General features: G+C 49.5%; 1 protein-coding gene across 1 annotated transcript; it reads right to left on the bottom strand.

The window, feature by feature from the left end:
• Nucleotides 1-3,370: 3,370 nt before the first annotated feature.
• tlx2 (T cell leukemia homeobox 2) lies at nucleotides 3,371-16,786 on the bottom strand. Its single transcript, XM_084469343.1, has 5 exons — nucleotides 15,792-16,786; nucleotides 8,945-9,157; nucleotides 7,963-8,197; nucleotides 4,162-4,342; nucleotides 3,371-3,523 (listed from the first exon to the last, which is right to left on the bottom strand). The coding sequence occupies exons 1-5, from the start codon at nucleotides 16,318-16,320 to the stop codon at nucleotides 3,512-3,514; spliced, it is 1,170 nt and encodes a 389-aa protein (XP_084325469.1). The 5' UTR covers nucleotides 16,321-16,786; the 3' UTR covers nucleotides 3,371-3,511.
• Nucleotides 16,787-19,640: the final 2,854 nt, after the last annotated feature.

Below are 19,640 nucleotides of genomic sequence, written 5' to 3'. Positions count from 1 at the left end.
GTGTGTGTGTGTGTGTGTGTGTGTGTATACACATGTGTGTGCTTTTATGTGTGTGTGTGTGGGCCCGGTGTGTATGTGTGAGTGTGTGTGGGTGGGTAGATGGGTGTTTGAGTGTGTGTGTGTGTGTGGGTGGGTAGATGGGTGTTTGAGTGTGTATATGTGTGTGTGTGTGTGTGTGTGTGTGTGTGTGTATATACATGTGTGTGCTTTTATGTGTATGTGTGTGTGTGTGTGTGTGTGTTTAGGTTTGCGGGTCCCATTCCACAGTTCTTCCCAACATTCCAGCTGTGCTCTGCTTTCCATCAAACATTCTGAAGGTCTGACATCTCAGATAAATATGTGAGAGGGCAAACCCGTTTGTTTAGTGGCAACATTTTCAAAGTAAGATGTTTTCTAACGCGCAACCTCATGCTAAAATATAAACAGTCCGAGATACCTTTCAACACCCCCCAGCTCAGAGGCTCTTGGCAGCCATGATGATGTGGTGTTCGACTCATTGTGAAATAAACAATGTTTCCCTCCTCCAGCGCGTTCAGGTATAATAGTTACGCTGTCAGAGCAACGCGACGGACTGAGAGCTGTCAGCTCTGAGCTGTCAGCCCGAGGCCCCAGAGCTGAGAACGTTCTGCTTTAACATCTAAACGGTTTGAGGAGTTTATACATGAAACAGATCAGACCAGACCAGAGGGGAGAGACCAGGACTGACATAGAGAGAGGGAGGGAACAGAGAGGCAGAGAACAGAGAGGGAGAGAGAGGGAGGGAACAGATGGAGAGAGATAGAGAACAGAGAGAGAGATAGAACAGAGAGAGACCAGAGAGGTAAGGGAGAGACGAGGGACAAAATACATTGTTTTTTCTCTCTATTGTAAATTAGTGTTATAATTTGAATAGGAAATTGACAAAATAGAGAAAAGAGGTCATCAATAATTAGAATGTGATCAATATGGATTTTATGCATAGGAAAAGAAAAAAATAGCTCAACAGTGTTATTCCTGTGTATTTTAATTATTTAATGAGAACTCAGAAATGGCAATCTAAGGCGTTACACCCACATATTGAATCACGTGTGTACATCATCGAATTCCACCGTCCTGCGTCTTCATCCGCTTTAAGACGAGCAGAACCTTTGGCCGTCCTTCCGTCGGCTATTACGCGCTCTCATACGCAGATCGTCGCGCTACACAACGTGTTGTGCGACGCGTCGCGCTGCAATACGCAGCACGTTGCGCTACGTGGTGAACCTCAGAGCTCCGGCTCCGCTCAGGGCTCCATGACGTCCCTCGTTTTATTCCGCATAACCCGCCCCCCAGGCCGCGCAACGAACGCCTGCGCCACCGTGTCAGAGAGAGGTGAGGCCGTCACACGTTAAACCCGCTTCCCCCCCGCCGCCACGGGTACAGACACAGCCCGGCAGATGTTGGCAGATGTTGGCAGACAAGACACCGGCGCTGGTTGTCTTTCAGCAGTCGAGTGAATGAATGCTGCTGAATGCTGCTGTTCTGCGTCTCCCCGGGAAGTAGGGGCCATTAAAACGTTATTAAAGCGGTGCTAGTCATAAGCAGATGGGCACGCCGATAATCCACAGCGGAAAGTAGCCGTGTTGAAACAGTTGTGTCGCGCGCCGCCGCGAGACACAGGGACGCGGGTTCGATTCCCTGAGCGCTGACGGGCTCGGACATGGTGTTGCTGCGCGCAAAGGCGGTGTTTTGGTATTCGGAGGGGGGGGGGGCCGTGTTGAAACCCGACGGCGGTAGGAAGTGGGATCGCTGCCCTCCTGAGCCGGGGAGCCGTCGGTTGAAGACGGAGATGAGAGGAGATAAGGAGGGGGAGGAGGGGGGAGGGGGGTCGGGGAGGGAGGAGAGCTTTAAGCACCTGTAGCGAAACACAATGCGGCCTTCTCAAAACAGCCCGCAGAGGAATGTTTGTGAAATGAGCTAAGAGCTAAGTCACGTCTTCGTGGGCTGTTGAGACAGAGAGATGAAAGAGGGGAGAGGAGCGGGGAAGGAGGGAGGAGGAGAGGAGGGAGGAGGGAGGAGGGAGGAGAGGGAGGAGGGAGGAGGGGGGAGAGGAAATAGGGGTTGAGCGCCCTGGAGAAACACCCGGCCTCTGACACGATCTCAGCCAGGCAGAACCCCCTCTCAACGGACCGCTAGCAGCCATTGACGCTGGATACCGAGAGCTAGCTTCTGGAGCTAGCCTCTGTAGCTAGCCTCTGGAGCTAGCCTCTGGAGCTAGCTTCGGCAGCTGACCTCTGGAGCTAGTGACTGAGGCTGGTGAATGAAGCGAGCCATAGCAGCTAGCAACTGAAGACAGGGACCGAGGCTAGCAATGGAAGCTAGTGTCTTGCACTAGTGCAAGATTAAGGCACTCTGGGGCGGCCAATCACGTCTTCTGGGTGTTCGGTGCCACCCCAGACATGCCGCTGCAAAGCTGGTATTTATTCCCGTGATGCATCCTGTGAGATCCCAAGACCCACCAGGATCCATCAGGGCTTCAGCCACACCCACCCTGACCTCAACCACCTCTAACCCACCAACCCATCGCTTATTATCTGTGTTCTGCCGACCCTCCCAACATCCAGTCTGAGCCGTCGGCTGCTGTTCCTTTAAGGTCTGGAGGACCGCGGCGACCTCACCTCGATGTTTACAGCTTCTGGCAGACAGGAAGTGAGTGTATTGTTGTTGTGATTGGCCGATAAGGGCGGTGTGTGTGTGTGTGTGTGTGTGTGTTTACAATGGTGGCCATGGGTGGCCATGTTACACAGAGCACCACTGGGGAGATGGAGATCTCTCAAACACAGCAGCTTTATGTACCGATACGTCGGTACATAAAGTCGTACCCCGACGTTGGGGACAGCACAACAGAGCCTATATCTACCCAACTATCAGCTCTCTCTCTCTCACTCACTCACTCTCCCCCTCTCTCTCTTTCTCTCTCTCTCCTCATCCTTCCATTATCCATCCATCTCTCTCTCTCCCTCTCTCTCTCGCTCTTCCCCTCTCTCTCTCTCCCTCTCTCGCTCGCTCTTCCCCTCTCTCTCTCTCTCCCTCTCTCTCTCTCTCACCCCTCCATCGATCTACGGGACACCACGCAGACACAGACAGAAAGAAAAAGCCAGCAGAAGAGTGATGTCATCTTTTCAAAAAGTCACGGTATCATTTAATATAAAACACCTTTTAAACGACGACAAAAGGGGGGTGGGGGGGGGGGGGGGTGGAGCCACCTGCCCCACCACCCCCACCCCCCCCTCCCAAACTCCACCTCCTTCTCGTTAGGGGACCTCCTGGTCGCGGTCCCTAATGTACACGATAATGTACACAATGAAAGGCCTGAAACATGCATCTACTACGTCGTACAAAGTCAGAAGCCAAAAAAGGGGGTTGTGTGTTCCCCGCCGCCGGGCAGGTAGAGAGCAGCGGGGCCGGGCGGTTCCAGGGGCCGCAGGGGCCCGTCCTGGAGGGTCCATCATGTGAGGCCGGGGCCCTTGACGGCCAGGGGCCCTCCGGGGCTCTAGACCGTCAGCTGAAGGGAGAGCGAAAATCTGGCGTGAGGCAGGGAAACGGTTCAGAGAATACAGACATGGTAGAGCTGACCGGGACAGACCATAATAAGGCTGGGCAGCCTCCACACACAGCCTCACAGTATCTGGACAGACCATAATAAGGGGTGTCTCTGCCCCACGCAGGGACACAGTTTCTGGTACCATGTATCCCAGCATGCTTTGCAGATCAACAACACACAGAGGAAAATGGCGTCCTCCGTTGTCCGGATTTTACACGGAGAATTTCCGCTCAACACATTTTGTCTCCCCATGCTGTCTCAATGTCTCTCTACCCTCTTGCTCGTTCTTGTTCTTTCCCCTCCCTCTTTTACATTTATTATTATTATCACTCCCCCCGCTCTCTCTCTCTCTCTCTCTCTCTCTCTCTCTCTCTCTCTCTCTCTCTCTCTCTCTCTCTCTCTGCCCAGGGCTGCAGGTTCTCTCTCCCCCCCCCCCTGTCTCCCCCCTCTCCCCCCTCACCTTGTGGTCCTCGGCCCAGGGCTGCAGGTTCTCTCTCCCCCCCCCCCGTCTCCCCCCTCTCCCCCCTCACCTTGTGGTCCTCGGCCCAGGGCTGCAGGTTCTCCCCCCCCCCCCCTGTCTCCCCCCCCTCCCCCCTCACCTTGTGGTCCTCGGCCCAGGGCTGCAGGTTCTGCAGGGCGTACAGGGAGGAGTTGTGCAGGCAGAGCGGGTCCTGCTGCAGCGGCTGGCTCAGGGTCTTCTGGAAGGCCTCCTGCTGCAGCTGCAGCATCAGCCGGTTGGCCTGCTGTCGCTCCGCCTCTCGCTCCTCCGCCGTCTGCCTCCTGGGGGAGGGAGGAGGAGACAAGGAGACTCAGAGAGGAGACAAGGAGAGGAGGAGGAGACAAGGAGACTCAGAGAGGAGGAGGAGACACCAGACTTATAGAGGGGGAAGAGGAGAGACGCAGAGCGGAGACAAGGAGAGAGGAGGAGAGGAGAAACAGAGACTCAAAGAGGAGACAAGGAGACTCAGAGAGGAGACAAGGAGAGGAGGAGGAGACAAGGAGAGGAGGAGAGGAGACAAGGAGAGGAGGAGGAGACAAGGAGACTCAGAGAGGAGACAAGGAGAGGAGGAGGAGACAAGGAGAGGAGGAGAGGAGACAAGGAGAGGAGGAGGAGACACCCGACTCACAGAGGAGGACGAGGAGAGACGCAGAGCGGAGACAAGGAGAGAGGAGGAGAGGAGACACGGAGAGAGGAGGAGAGGAGACACAGAGACTCAGAGAGGAGACAAAGAGAGAGGAGGAGACGAGACACAGAGACTCAAAGAGGAGACACAGAGACTCAGAGAGGAGACAAGGAGAGAGGAGGGAGGAGACAAGGAGAGACTCAGAAAGGAGACACAGAGAGGGGAGGAGAGGAGGAGACAAAGAGAGGAGGAGAGGAGACACAGAGAGGAGAGGAGAGCGGAGACACCAGACTCTCTGGTCTCTCCTTACTGATGCCTCTTGGTCGTATAGATCAGTGGTTCACGTATAGATCAACTGTGTTGTTCATTAAGCCATGACCCCAAAGAGCCAAAAGTCACTAATAGTCAATGACACCTGAATTACCACAGAAACATTAGTTCATTCCTGGGCTGGCATATGTTGTGTGATCAACTCAGAACTCCCTCGAGTAGAGAACCACGATATATAGTGACATTAGTGTCCTAACACTACTGCTCAGAAACAGAGAGACATACCACCGGTAAACAGAACCACCATAGTAGTTACATGAATAGTGTCCTAACACTACTGATCAGACAGGGAAACAGAGAGACATACCACCGGTAAACAGAACCACCATAGTAGTTACATTAGTGTCCTAACACTACTGATCAGGGAATACCACTGGTACATGGAGAGCCATTAGTGTCCCAAACTAGTGTGGAGACAGGGAAACAGAACCACTGGTACACAGACGGTGAGACATGTTTCAAATGATATCCTTTAAATAAATGCAGACTAATTTATGAAAACCAGTGTCTCTCTCTCTCTCTCTCTCTCTCTCTCTCTCTCTCTCTCTCTCTCTCTCTCTCTCTCTCTCTCTCTCTCTCTGCTAACCTAACCCTGTACACCAAGGTAACGTGTGTAATTATACACAAATAACATCTATGTCTGAAGGCTGAAATTAATTTAAAACTAATACTTTTGGGATGGGGAAGCTGCAATATAGGAGACCAGGAGGAGTGGATCTGTATCCAGTGAAGAGATGAAAGGTGGACTAAGATAACGCGGACCTAGGGGGGAACACCTACTTCAAGGCCTGCTGCATCCATTAACCGCGCGCTGTTCACAACCTCATTATCATGATCCGATTCACCGGGTTCTGATTGGATCACGACCTCGTTAGGAGCAGAGCATCCGCGCGGACACTTCCCTCTCGCGCGAGCACAGGTACACGCGCGCGGTACACAGGCGCGAGGACACGAGTTGAGAGGTCCCGTGCAGGCTGCAGTGCACGCACGGGCAGACACGCGCTTCAGTAACACGCGCAAAAGAACAAGCAGTTAAGTAACACGCACTTAAACAACATGTTCTAAATAACACGCACGGGCAGACACGCGCTTGAATAACACACACTTTAATAACACGCGCTATAACGCGCACGCACAGGTAACAGGTGAACGGAGAATCCCCGCTAAAGGAGACTCACGCATGTGCACGAGGCCCGCGTCCAGTTGCTCCTCGAGCAGAAAGCGTCTCATCCTCGCCGCGCCGCCAACCATTTGGCGCGAAGAGAAGAGGAGCGCCTCTGTTCAGTGGGTCACGTGCCTCGGTCTGTTGGACTATAACTCAATCACTCCTCTTCTGGTGGTTGATGGTTTAAAGGGTTTAGAATGGCTTTATAAAATATAGGAAATATAAATTGGTGTCCATATGTCGGCATATATTAAAACAGATCGGACAGATCGAATCTAATGGAAATAAGTTTGAAGGTCTGGTCGTTAAGGCACATATCTCTTGCAAGACAGAAAGTCTGGCCAGCTCAGAGCACAGCTGAGTGATTGCACGCACAATGCGATATACCAATCAAGAGTTTTATTTCATAAAGTATTGCCGGCCTTAAGAGATGCAACATAACACCACCACAAAGTAAGTGTATGGTCTGCCTTTATTCACTCACTAAAAACTGTATCCTGCTGGCATCTCCCATTCAATAAGGGTCCGTCTATATCCCGAAATAAAGTCTTATGTTATGCTGAGGTAGGTTTCCCAAAACAATTAATTTACATTTTCTCTTAAAGAATAACAAATTAAATGTACTCTTAATTAATTAACAGAAAGGCCGAAACATGAGCATTTTATATTTTATTATAAAAGATTTGATATTTTAGGCCTACATAAAATGCTTATGTTTCTCATATATGTATATATATATAAAATATACATAAAGTAAAATGTATAGGCCTATGATAAATCGCTAATCAGTTTCAAGAAAGTATATAATGAATGAAAATAAAACGGGTGACTTCCATCGTTCCATCGTAATGTATAGATCTAATCCAAATCAAATTAATTTAAAGGCTTGGCGGAGTACGCTTATGTACATCGTGCGCGCCGTCTCTTTAAGTAAGTGTGACGGATCATAACCTAATTTCCCGCTCATTTGCTCCAAAATGGCCGTTAGCCGCCGTTAGCAGCAGCAGGGCGTGGCCTCCTCTCGGCCGCCTGGGAACTCCATTCCGGCTCCTGAGTGTCTCAATATCGCCTCGGGCAGCAACTTTCTAAAAAGCCTTTCAGGGAGGCACAAATAATTGTGCTTGGTCAAGAGAAACGCTCTCATCCTGAAGCCATGCTAAGCAGAGTAGCAGTTATGTGGCTTTCTGCGCTGCATCGCCCTCCGTCTTACTTTGTGCTTAAAGCAAAAGAGCAGCCCGGGGGTTAGCGGCGGCTTGGGGGCTTGATGTGGGTTTTATCCATTTTACAGTAAGTACGAGTAAATAAAAAACAGAGGTACTAGCACTATCCTGCGTGTCGTGAAACAGGCTGAATGTTTCTTTCTTAGGGTGGAAGTAAAGGGAGTAAATATGACAGAAACCCACAAGGACATAAAGACAGCAGAGGAGGGGTTTGGGCGGGAGGGGTTAACCGAACGGCGCTCGCCTGGAGACCGGCGGCGCCACAAACAGCTTACCGCCATTTTGTGCGTCTGCTGCTGTCTCCTGGCTGCAGATTACTGCCTGGTGTTGTTTACCAGCTGTTGCTTACGGACGGTTTGCTAGCCGCGGTTTACTAACTTTTTGTGTACGCTACATTTTTGACCAACTGTTGTTCTTTACTAGCTGCTGACAAGCTGCGGTGGGCTGCTTTCCAGCAGCTGTTGTTTTTGTCGACTTTAACTGTTGTTGTCGTTTACTAACTGTCGCTTGCTCGCTGTTGCCCTCGCGGCCGCACTCGCCGGGGGGGGGGGCTCATCTCACCTCCACTTGGTGCGGCGGTTCTGGAACCAGGTCTTGACCTGGGCGTCGGTCATCTTCAGGGCCTTGGCGAGCGTGGCGCGCTCCGCCGACGCCAGGTACTTCTGCCGGTGGAAGCGCTTCTCCAGCTCGCAGATCTGCACGCGGCTGAACGACGTCCGCGGCTTTTTCCTCTTGGGCGGCGTGCGGTTCTGGTACGGGTGGCCGATGCGCCGTGTCACAGAGAAGGGCGACAGCGCTGCCCGGGGGGGGGGGGGGGGAGACAAGAGGGTCAAGAGGGTTACCGGGCTGCGTTGGAGACGGTCTGAGCTGTAGCTGAGTTAGCGTCATCAAGGATAAGTTACGGTAGCAAAGGGTCAGCGTACAGACTAGGCTGGCACAAGACGGGCGCCGCAGCGCTAAAGGAAGCGCACTTCCTCTGTGCCGGGTTAGCTTAGCGTAGTCAAGCTAGGTTAGCAGCTCCGTGCCCCCTGTTAGCCTTCGATTAGACGACTGAAGCCGGCTGTTGAATCACGTTGATCTCAACTTCAAATGATGAATAATACTGACCTGACATTATTTATTATTAGACATTTGTTACACTGTTAGCCCTGTTAGCCCTACCCACCTAGACCCCCAATAGACCCCATTAGTAGTCCCACCCAGAGACCCCTACCTAGAGACCCCTACCCAGACACCCCTACTCCTGCTGGTCCTACCCAGAGACCCCTACTCCTGCTGGTCCTACCCAGAGACCCCCAGAGACTCCTACCCATTAGTAGTCCCACCCAGAGACCCCTACCCAGAGACCCCCTACCAAAGACCCCCTACCAGAGACCCCTACCCAGAGACCCCTACTCCTGCTGGTCCTACCCAGAGACCCCTACCCAGAGACCCCCTACCAGAGACCCCTACCCAGAGACCCCTACTCCTGCTGGTCCTACCCAGAGACCCCCTACCCCCCCTCCCCCCCGGGGCAGGGGGGGTAGCGGACCGTCTGACTCACCTGAGCGAGCCCCCTTGGGGAAGGGGTAGTCGGCTAGGGGGTCGTGGTCCCTCAAGTGCGCTAGCTCGGGGTAGTAGCACTTAGCTAGGGTCTCCACGGTGCTCCAGGAGGGGACCCGGCCCACGTCTCCCTTGGGGAGGGGGCAGAGGCCGGGCAGGGACATGGAGGGCCGGCCGGGGGGCTCTCCCGGGGGGCTGTCCCCTGCCTGCTCCCCTGAAGGAAAGGAGACAAACACACCGTCCCTCAGCTGGAGCACTGGGGTGGACGGGCTGCAGCTGGCTGACTGGTGCACCAGCTGGTGAACCAGTCAGTAAGCAGAAGCCCGTTGACCCCAGCTGGTGTGTGTACTGGCTGCTGCTGGCTGACTGGTTCAGCAGCTGGGGTCTACTGGCTGCTGCCTACTGACTGGTTCAGCAGCTGGGGTCTACTGGCTGCTGCTTACTGACTGGTTCAGCAGCTGGGGTCTACTTGTTGCTGCTCACTGACTGGTTCAGCAGCTGGGGTCTACTGGCTGCTGCTTACTGAGTGTTTACTAGCAGCTTACATACTGTTGACTAGCTGTTTACTGACTGTTGTTGTTTACCAGCTTATGGACGGTTTACTAGCTGTGGTTTACTAACTTGTTGTGTACTCTCTTTTTTTGACTAATTGTTGTTGTTGATTAGCTGTTGTTGTTTGCTAGCTGTTTTTGCTAACTGTTTTAAATAAGGATAACTAACCAATACGTAACGATTATTAACTGTTGTTTGCTGACTGTGGTTGTTTTCTACATCTTGATTATTTACTAACTGTTTTTTTTTGTTTACTAACTGTTGTTTACTAACTGTTGACTAGCTGCTGACCGACTGCTCAAGGGGGAGGTTAGGGTTACATGTGGACAGGCTGTTTACAGGCTGTTTACCGCCTGGTCTCAGGGCTTGGAGAAGTTCAATAAACAATAGTGTGAAAATAGACAAGATATAGATAGATCAATAAATATAGATATAGCTATAGATATTGATATAGATAGATAGAGAATATAAACATAGATAGAGATAGAGATAAAAAATAGATATAGATAAATAGATATAGATAAAGTAGGTAAAAGTAAATATATATATATATATATATATATATATAGAGAGAGAGAGAGAGAGAGAGAGAGAGAGAGAGAGAGAGAGAGAGAGAGAGAGAGAGAGAGAGAGAGAGAGAGAGAGAGAGAGAGAGAGAGAGAGAGAGAGAGAAATAGATATAGATATAGATATAGATTGATAAATAGATAAATTAGTTGAAACAAATCGCGGTTTGTTTCCACGCTGGTTTACTGTCTGTTTACAGTCCGTGTCTCTTTAGAGAGACCATGCAGAGCTTCTCATTCCTCTAATAATGAGCTCCACTGTCTCTCCTTCCAAACGCTTCTCACACAAACAGCGGATCATCTGCATCATGAAATATCTCGGGATCCTGTCTATTTTGTCAGCCGAGGGAAAACACGCGATCGATGAAGGTAACGTGATCGTCTGTGGCCATGCATCCACCTCTCAGACACACTCTCCTCCTGAAGCAGTAACAACGTTCACCAGAACACATTTACAAACACATCTTTCTGCTCCCCAAACACGTCGTGCAGGGGCGCGGCGTTAGGCGCCGCTCGGAGCGCTTCGATTTGTGTTCCCAGAAACACCCGTCTCTTTAGGGACACCTTTCTGCGGAAACTATTTGGCCGGAAAGCTTTTGGAGATAAGACGTGTACAGAAATAGAGACTGTTATTTTTTGATGAATAGGAACTATCGGAAGGAAAGTCGCGTCGGACGGGGGAACAAGGTTTGAATGAGCGCAGTCTGTGCGTAAAAGCGCTAAAAGTCAGTGCGTAAAAGCGTTTACGGTGGTCATGCAACGTTCAGAGAACTAGGCCAAAGACAGGAGGAGGGTTTTACATATGGCGGCCCGGAGGGACTCTCTCCTTAAATACGCGCGGGTCACATGTTGGCTCCATCGGCAGAGAACACACACAGTAAACTATCCAGGCCGTCTGCGGGCCAACCCTCAAGGCCGCGCATACAGACACGCTCCACGGACACCCAAGACGAACACTGCTGTCAGCCGGACAACTGTCCTCTACCAGGGTGGGAGAGACCAGAGACGACCCTTCCCCGCACTGGTTCAGGATAAGGCTATGCGTTGGAGTGACTATGAACCATATGGAAGAGGCTGGGGTGAGAGGAGAGGCCGATAGCTTCACATTGTCAGAGAGTCCCTACAGTCAAACACCATCACGTGGGATTATAATGGACCCTTTCAGGCCCGACTGAGGATCCATGTGTATTCGAAAATAATAACATCGGATGGTTTCAATACCAAGAAACACCCTTAAAATATAAATATACGAGCTGCATCATAGGACGAGGTCGGAAATAGGTCGAAGAATGTCGAGCTATAGCTATCCAATATCAATGACATACTGTATGTACATATATGTTAATACTTATATAAAGAGAGAGAGAGAGAGAGAGAGAGAGAGAGCGATATATCTATATATATAGATATATATATAGATAGATAGATAGATAGAGAGCTAGAGAGAGGGAAATATATCACTAAATATTACTAAGGAAACTGCCGCCTCTTCACACGAAACCAGAAATAGAAGCAGATTCAAAGTGTGGCGGAGTAATAGAATTTAGCATAAGCACATCAAAGAATAAAGCGTTACCGTGGAGAATACATCCCATAATAGCAGAGGCTCTACTTAATAACGCGGCGGTGACAGCGCGTGCCTCGCCCCCTGCGGACATTACCCATCTAATAAATATATCTAAAGGGAGATTAAATATAACATCCTGCTATTTATTACACCACAGGAGGAACGGCGGGCCGGTCGGACCCGGGCAGGAGGAGAGCTGGGGTCTGCTGCTGGCGGTCAGCGGGGTCTGGGTCCTGCATGGTCTGAGGGGGTCTGGGTCTATACGTCTGGGGGGTTCTGGGTCTGGGTGGCTTTCTACGGTAAAGGACGGATCACGTCGCCTCCTCACCGACCTGCCAATCATCGGCCGTTTCTGAATCTTCCTGCGGGTTATTAAAGTTAATAAAACGGGATGCGCTGGTGGCGCTTCGACACTCGATACGAAATTAAAAAGGAATAAAATGATCTGCATTAGAGGATCGTTAAACATTAATGCATTACGCGTAAAATTGTGCGCGGCTGCAGTCAGCAGAGCAATTAATCCGACGAGCAACAATCAAAATAATAATAAATATAGCCTAATGAATATTTAAATTAACCCATTTAAATTCTTGCACAATACAATAAACTTAAAAGGTGATTATATGGGCGGGTTAAAGGGGATAAATATGGGCATAATATCTCATTATATAATCCCGTAGGATGTATATCCATAATAAAGCCTATAGGCCTAGTGTGTTATTACTATTATGATGAATATTAGTAGGCCTATCATTATCATAGTCTTTATTATCAGTACTATAATTCGTAGTCTAGAAGTAGTAGCCTAGTATTATTAGTAGTATTATCTCGGACTATGATATTTATAATATGATGATTATCATTATCATAGTCTTTATTATTAGTAGAACAATTCGTCTAGAAGTATTATTATTAGCAGTAGTAGGCCTAGTATTATTATTATTAGTAGTAATATACGTAGTATTATTAATAGTATAAGTAGTTTTAGTATTAGTAGCAGTAGAAGTAGTATTATTATTAGTAGTATTATCACTAATATTATCTCGGACCTCTGTCGTAATCTCGCGGTGTTTGTTGACGTGTTTATCTCCATTCCTCTGAAGCTACAGACTCCAGTCCAGTCAATTAACATTAAAACAGCAGTATTCTCTTTCAGCGCCTCGCTGTGTTGTGAATATCGGGTCTCGCGACGCCTCGGGCCGCGGGTTCGATGCCCCGCTGTGACAGCTGCGGTGAGGGACGAGACAAACGAGCCGAGGAAAAGATCTGCCACCGTCCCATCCTAACGCTAAACCTAACATTATATATCATGTATTAAATATGAAAGATTATAGAGAGCCACGCGCCCCTTCTTCCGCTCTATCCTCGGGTTGACCCTCGGCTTATAAGGTCCTGAATGGTAGCCCGGAAGCCGTACCCGTCGACAGTTGTTAGTGGATAAAGATTATTTCTCTACGCCTCTGGACATTTCGACAGACACAACGTTAAAATAAACAAAGGAAATCAGGCGTAATTCTAAATATGTGCAGTATTATTTTGGAGCCCTACAGGTCTGGGGGGGGGGGGTCCTAAATATAATTTATATATAATAATATAGCTGATTCAGACCTGAAGGCCCTCATAATAACGAGCGGAGAAAAACGAGGAGCCCTAATGACGACAGATAAACAATCACACACACACACTCCTCGATACGAGGGCGCACACACACACACACACACACACACACACACACACACACACACACACACACACACACACACACACACACACACACACACACACAGTGTGTTTTAATACAGTGTGGCGCGCGCGCGCACGTGTGTGGTGTGTGTGTGTGTGTGTGTGTGTGTGTGTGTGTGTGTGTGTGTGTGTGTGTGTCTCCTCTAATCGATCGAACGGGGTAAGATTCGCTCCAGAAAATAGTCACAGCGACCGAAGCTGAGCGGAATTAAACGAACGCTCCTCCCGAGCCCCTCCGAGCCCCTCCGAGCCCCCCGCTGATCAGCCGACCCACACTGCGTAGCTTTTTAATAATTAATAGCAATATCGCATATTTAACGCGGGCCTCCATACTTCATCTTCTTGTGATGACGGTGACGTCATGGCGCCCTGATAACCAGGAATGGGACCGCCCAGATATCTAAATACCCGATTCATAAAGATATTGCAGAAAGTAAAATGTTTATGCCATATGATAATCAGTTCCAAGAAAGAGTATATATTGAAGAAAATAAAACTGGTGACTTCCGTCGTTAGAATAATGCATAGATCTAATCCAAATCGAGTTAATTTAACGGCTTGGTGGAGTGTGATTATGGATCATATGGATAACGTAACGTAACCTAATAACTCCCAACCTGGCTTAATTAAACTTAATTGCCAAACAAGCTTTGGATTTCGCTGCCTTTTGCTGATTTAATAATTAAGATAGCCCAGGCTAAAGTCTAAAGCCTCATAGGCTATTTATACTTTGAGCTATAAAGCCAACTGGAAACCAGAACCACCAGTTCAACCAGTGATGAGTCTGAATGGGTTTGGAGGAGGGGTAAATAAATGATAAAGTGTGGTTAAGTTGAGCGGATAACTGTCCTGCTGCGACACACGCGGAGTTAAACACAAGAGACGAGCCCAGGTCAACGTGAAGCGTCACTCAAATAACCTGCATACTGTAGAATAATGAGGAGGACATTGTCTCTGAAGTAAAATGTAACTTCTAAAATAATCCCTTCGTTATTATGTTATATCATTTACCCTCTAACCCTAACATAATAACGAAGGCAATGAGACAATTAGACGGGCTAACTATGTCTAACTATAATATAACGTTTAAAAGAAAGGAAGAAATCATAAACTGTATTTGCTTCTACTTCACATTTGACCAGATGAAATATCATCCCATAATAACGCCATGAATTCACATTCATTTAGGGATTCATAATCTGAAGAGATACTGATGTTGAAGATTAAATGATTACGATGGTTATTATTGAAATAATAATATTATTAACAACAACAATAATACAAATAGTCTACAGGCTTGCCTAATAATAATACAATATGTCAGGAAAATACAATTTTAATAAAACTATTATAACCATTCCTGGGGATGAGTCGGACAGCTGATAATAACAATAACAATATTAATACTAATGATAATTATGATGTTAATAAAAAACATAATAACAGGAATAGGCCCGAATGAATTGGTCTTAATGCTGACGTGCTGATTCACAGTAAAGCGTGTTCATAAGTGCATGCATGGGTGAATAACTAATTCATCCTCTACAGACCAAACACGAAGAATGATCTGGAATCAAATAGCCTATTTTATTAATACTATATCATTAATAGCTAATTTAATAATAATAATACATTTAATAACATTATTATAGACTATCCAATTGTATTCAACAATTAGAGTCGTTCTGCTTATAAGCCTCTTGTTGTTATTATTACGATGCTTTATCATAAGAGTATTATTATGAGCATTGGTGAAATTATAGTTTTGATTATAAGACTTTATTATGAATATATATATATATATATATTGTTGTAGTTGTAGTTGTTATTATAAAAGTATTATTAGGTTCCTACGAGCATTGTTGCAGTTGTAGTTTGAAAAAAAGTATTATTATGATTATTGTTGTCGTTTTTATTATAAGAGTATTATTATGACTATTGTTTCGGTTGTAGTTTTTATTATAAGAGTTTTGTTATAGGTTTGAGGCGCCGTGTGTGACTGTAGTGCATGGAGCGCGCTTAAGCGCGTATCCGTGTTCATCAATGATCTGTCCTCACGCGCAGACCCAGAGTGACGGGTCCGTCCGCGCGCCCGCTCCCATCCCGGCCCTCGTCCATCACGCGACATCAGGGCCGTAAAGAGGACCCTGTGTGTGATCTGTTCAGCATCACGTCCTCGTTGTGTTGTGTGTTGTGTCTGATTGTGTTAGCCTGAGGGCTCGCGCTACACTAGCCTCACGTCCTCCCGTTAAATGACATCTCTCAGGACGGCTAGTGAGGCTGCGGAGATAAACGACCTTGCTTTGACGGTTAGGAACCGGATTTAATTATTGGGGAACAATTGACGTTGATTGACGTCTGACGCCGGGGACACAGGTGGGCCTGCTTCTGGCCAATCACAGCACAGCGCGCGACGTTACCTGCAAGTCTGTCTTTGGCGAAGCGCCGGCTGCTCTCCATCCACGGGAAGGTGAAGCTCGCGTTCCCGGGCATGCCGGTTAAACCGGGAATCCCCGGGTGGGGGGGCATGCCCCCGGGCCCCATTCCCGGCGCGTGTGTCGGCGGGGGCGGATGTGGCGCGGGCGGCATGGGTCTGTGGGCCGGCACGCGGATCACCCCGCCGCTCGCGCTCCCGCCCCCCGGGTTCACGTTCACGTTCATGTTCATACTGACGTTCATGTTCATGTTGACGTTGTAGGAGCCCGCCGCGAGCCCCGCCGCCATGGAGCATGCGGGGTTGTTGTACACGCTGTTGTAGCCGCTCGCGTACAGGTTGGCGGCAGGAAGGGCGTACTCCGGGGGGGGCTCCCCCCCGCCGGTCCGGTGGGGCAGCATGCAGCCCCCCGCCTGGTCCGAGCTGTTCAGGATCTGGTCGATCCCGAAGCTGATGGGCTCGTGCTGCTGGTGGAGCGACCCGCCCCCCTCCTCGATGATGCCCGTGTGCTCCATGCTGCTCCTCGCGCCAAGCCGCGTCGCCCCGACCCCGCGCGCTCTTCGTGGAGATGATAAACAATAAATAAAGACAAACCGAAACAGCAGCAGAGCACTTCGGCCTACGCACGCGAAGCGGAACCGGAAGCCCTCCGTCCGCAGAAGAGCTCAACTTCTCTCCGCGCGAGCCTCGAACACACAGCGACGGGGGCTCTACTTCCTCGAGGCGGGCGACGCGGCGGTCCCACGCGCTGTCATTCCGTCGCGCGGCGGGGAGTCGAGTCGTTTCGTTCGTTATCAACAAACACACAAAAAAACAACATCCGTCGGTGGTGCGGTCGGAGCATCGGGAACTATGGCGGACACGTATCCATCCTCACCGCGCGTGCAGCGGCTCCCCCGGTGAATCTAGAGCGCGCGCACCGGATCAGACGACTCGCGCAGTGCTGCTATCCGAAGTGCTCAGAGACGGAGCGCGAGGTGGAGAGGGTGGTGGGGGGGGGGGGGGGGGGTGAGGGGGAAGGGGGAGGAGGGGAGTGGGGGCCCTTTGTTAGCCTAGCGGGGCAGAAAGCATCCATAGACCGCCGGTAACCGTGGAGTCGGACCGTCCAATCAGGAGAACCGGGAGGAGAGCGAGGTGTCGAGCGTCGCTGACGGCGGTGTTCTTCACGTGCGGAGGGGAGAGATAAGATGACTGGCTCGTGCTGAATCGAGAAGTGGGTTTGGAGCAGGTGAGACCCTCCTCTGCCTCCCCCCCCCCCCCCCCCCTCCCCCACCCCTCCTCCTTCCCCCTCCCGCTTGTTGTGTCTCTTCTTAAAGACACCGCAGCGCATTTCTTTCCTCTTCCTCTTCCTGTGGCCTCGAGACATGTTCACACGCGCGCTCTGAGTATGAATAAACGATATTCACTCAGGAGCCATTCTCTCGTTCTCGTGAGACACGTCGTAAGACACGCACTGATGTAGCGAGATACGCGGACATCGAGTCGCGTCGAACACACACGCACACACACCGGCTCCGAGGTCACGCGCGGCGGCCTGGTTCTGAGCGCCTCGCGCGGGGCAGGGAGGTCGTCTCGAGGAGCTGGAGGGAGGCTCGAGCGTTTCTCGAGCAGCAGACTGAAAGCGGAAGACAGGAAGTCCGTGACGTGAAACCACGCACGAGACGTCTGGTAGGGCCTGCAGAAAGACAAAGACACACAACGTCACCAGGAACACAACAATCACGTAGAACTCACAACGGACTACAACACAAACAGACAGGCCTACACAACACAACGGACTACAAAACCAACAGACACACAACATAACGGACTACAAAACAGAAATACATCATAACGGACAACAAAACCAACACCAACACACAATAAAGGACTACAAAACCAACAGAAACACAACTAAACGGACTACAAAACCAACGGACACACAACATAACGGACTACAAAACAGAAACACACAATAAAGGACTACAAAACCTAGGCTACAGAAACACAACTAAACGGACTTCAAAACAGAAACACACAATGGACTACAAAACCAACAGAAACACAACTAAACGGACTACAAAATCAACAGAAACAAAACTTAAAGGACTTCAACACCAATAGAAACACAATAACGGACTACCAAACCAACAGGTCAACACCACAACAGACAGAAAAGCAGACAGACAGACAGACAGGCATAGATAGATAGATAGATAGATAGATAGATAGATAGATAGATAGATAGATAGATAGATAGATAATCTTACATCTTAATTCGATAGGAATAAATAACAAATGGCGGATAATAAAAACGCAACACGGGGAAAAACGAATTGAATAGATCATCGTTTTATTACGCACTTCTTTCCGTTTCCGTGAGAATAAAGATATCTCTGCGCCCCGCGCATGGGCTGCTGGGGGAAGATAAAAATCAATTGTGTGCGTTCTAGACCCTATCAATAACGGTCTGCGGGCTGTGATGCGTGTTTATATGGGAGCCCCTTATAATAAAATGAGCAGAAGTGATGGGCGGCGTGTTATTAAGGAGGCGCGTCTCGCTCGGGCCCTCGCGACTGACGGGCGATGGCCAAATCAACGCGTCACGTCTCCGCCTGGCGCGAGGAGTAACGGGAGAGATTCGTTAAGGCGTGTGTCAGGCACGGTTATTCTCCCGTCGTGTCCTGGTGCCGTTTTACCAGATCACGGAGGTGTGGTGTTGTCAACGACACCTGAGGCCTCGCGCCTGGTCCAGGCTGAGCGCGCGGAGGCCGGGATGAGATGTTCACCGACGCCTCGTGACACGTCTCGAGGATGCGATCGAATACATCTTCATTTTGTATTTGTACTTGTGTTTAATTTGTGTTTGAATTTTATTGCAGGATTTAAACCCTTATTATAGGTCACGTGAGAACCTTTATCATCATCATCCTCATCATCATCATCATCATCATCATCATCATCATCATCATCATCATCACCTTCTTCGTCGTCATCATCATCATCATCATCATCATCATCATCATCATCATCATTATTATTATTTCAGCCGTCCACTCCCATTCAGCTGCGTTTAACCCACTAGTTATCCCCGAAATATCCGCTAATCCCTCGTCTGGGATTAATCAAACCCGCTTTCTCTGATTTTATCAGACATCACGCAGCTCCTAAAGACTAAATGGTTCAAACTAAAACATTTAGACCCTAATAATGTTGTAGAATCACACCTGTTAGGCTGAGCGCATTAGCTGATCGTGTTAAAATCCGTTTCCAACTCGACGGGGACGGGGCGGTAAGGACGTAATCCGATTCCCTCCTAATTATTAGCAGCGCAGCGCGCGGGCTTCCGCTGATTGGAGCTGAACGTGCGGATCTCTGCGTCTCGCGCCATTAGTTCCCCGTTTAGACGCGCGCGCTCACATCTAGGGATGGTTGATCTGTTCACTGTGATCCATGGGGGTTAGTTAGTCACAGGTGGTGATGGTTGATCCATGGGGGTTAGTTAGTCACAGTGATAGTAGATAACTAGAGCTAGGAGAGAGGTGAATAATGATCACTGTGAACACACTATGCTGAGGGAGTGATTTTATTGTGTGCCAGAGGCTGCTCAACAACAGATTCCCTCTCGCGCCACAAACGGCTTCTTTAATTAGCTTATTCTGTTCTCGCTACCTCTACACCCCCCCCCCCCCTTCCAACCCCCCTTTAGTCTCTCCCCTCTCTCTCTCCCCCCCTCACTCTTCCCCCCCCTCTCTCAGCAATATGAGAGAGTCCCCCTTCCCCGCCCCCCCCCCCCCCCCCCCCCCTCTCCCTCTTCCCTCTCTCTCTCGCTCTCGCTCTCTCTCTCTCTCTCTCT

Source organism: Micromesistius poutassou (assembly GCF_964030765.1).
Source record: "Micromesistius poutassou genome assembly, chromosome: 6".
In the NCBI taxonomy this organism is placed as follows: domain Eukaryota; kingdom Metazoa; phylum Chordata; class Actinopteri; order Gadiformes; family Gadidae; genus Micromesistius; species Micromesistius poutassou.
The sequence above is the reverse complement of the archived record's forward strand: the minus strand, read 5'-3'. Positions and strand labels throughout refer to the sequence as shown.

Bases quoted from the DNA above. Each gene is read 5' to 3' on its own strand.
- tlx2 (XM_084469343.1), bottom strand. From the start codon at position 16,320: ATGGAGCACACGGGCATCATCGAGGAGGGGGGCGGGTCGCTCCACCAG. The intron at 8,198-8,944 runs GTGAGTCAGACG...CCCCCCGGGCAG, and splicing joins CCCCAAGGGGGCTCGCTCAG to CGCTGTCGCCCTTCTCTGTG. The intron at 4,343-7,962 runs GTGAGATGAGCC...TCCCTCCCCCAG, and splicing joins AACCGCCGCACCAAGTGGAG to GAGGCAGACGGCGGAGGAGC.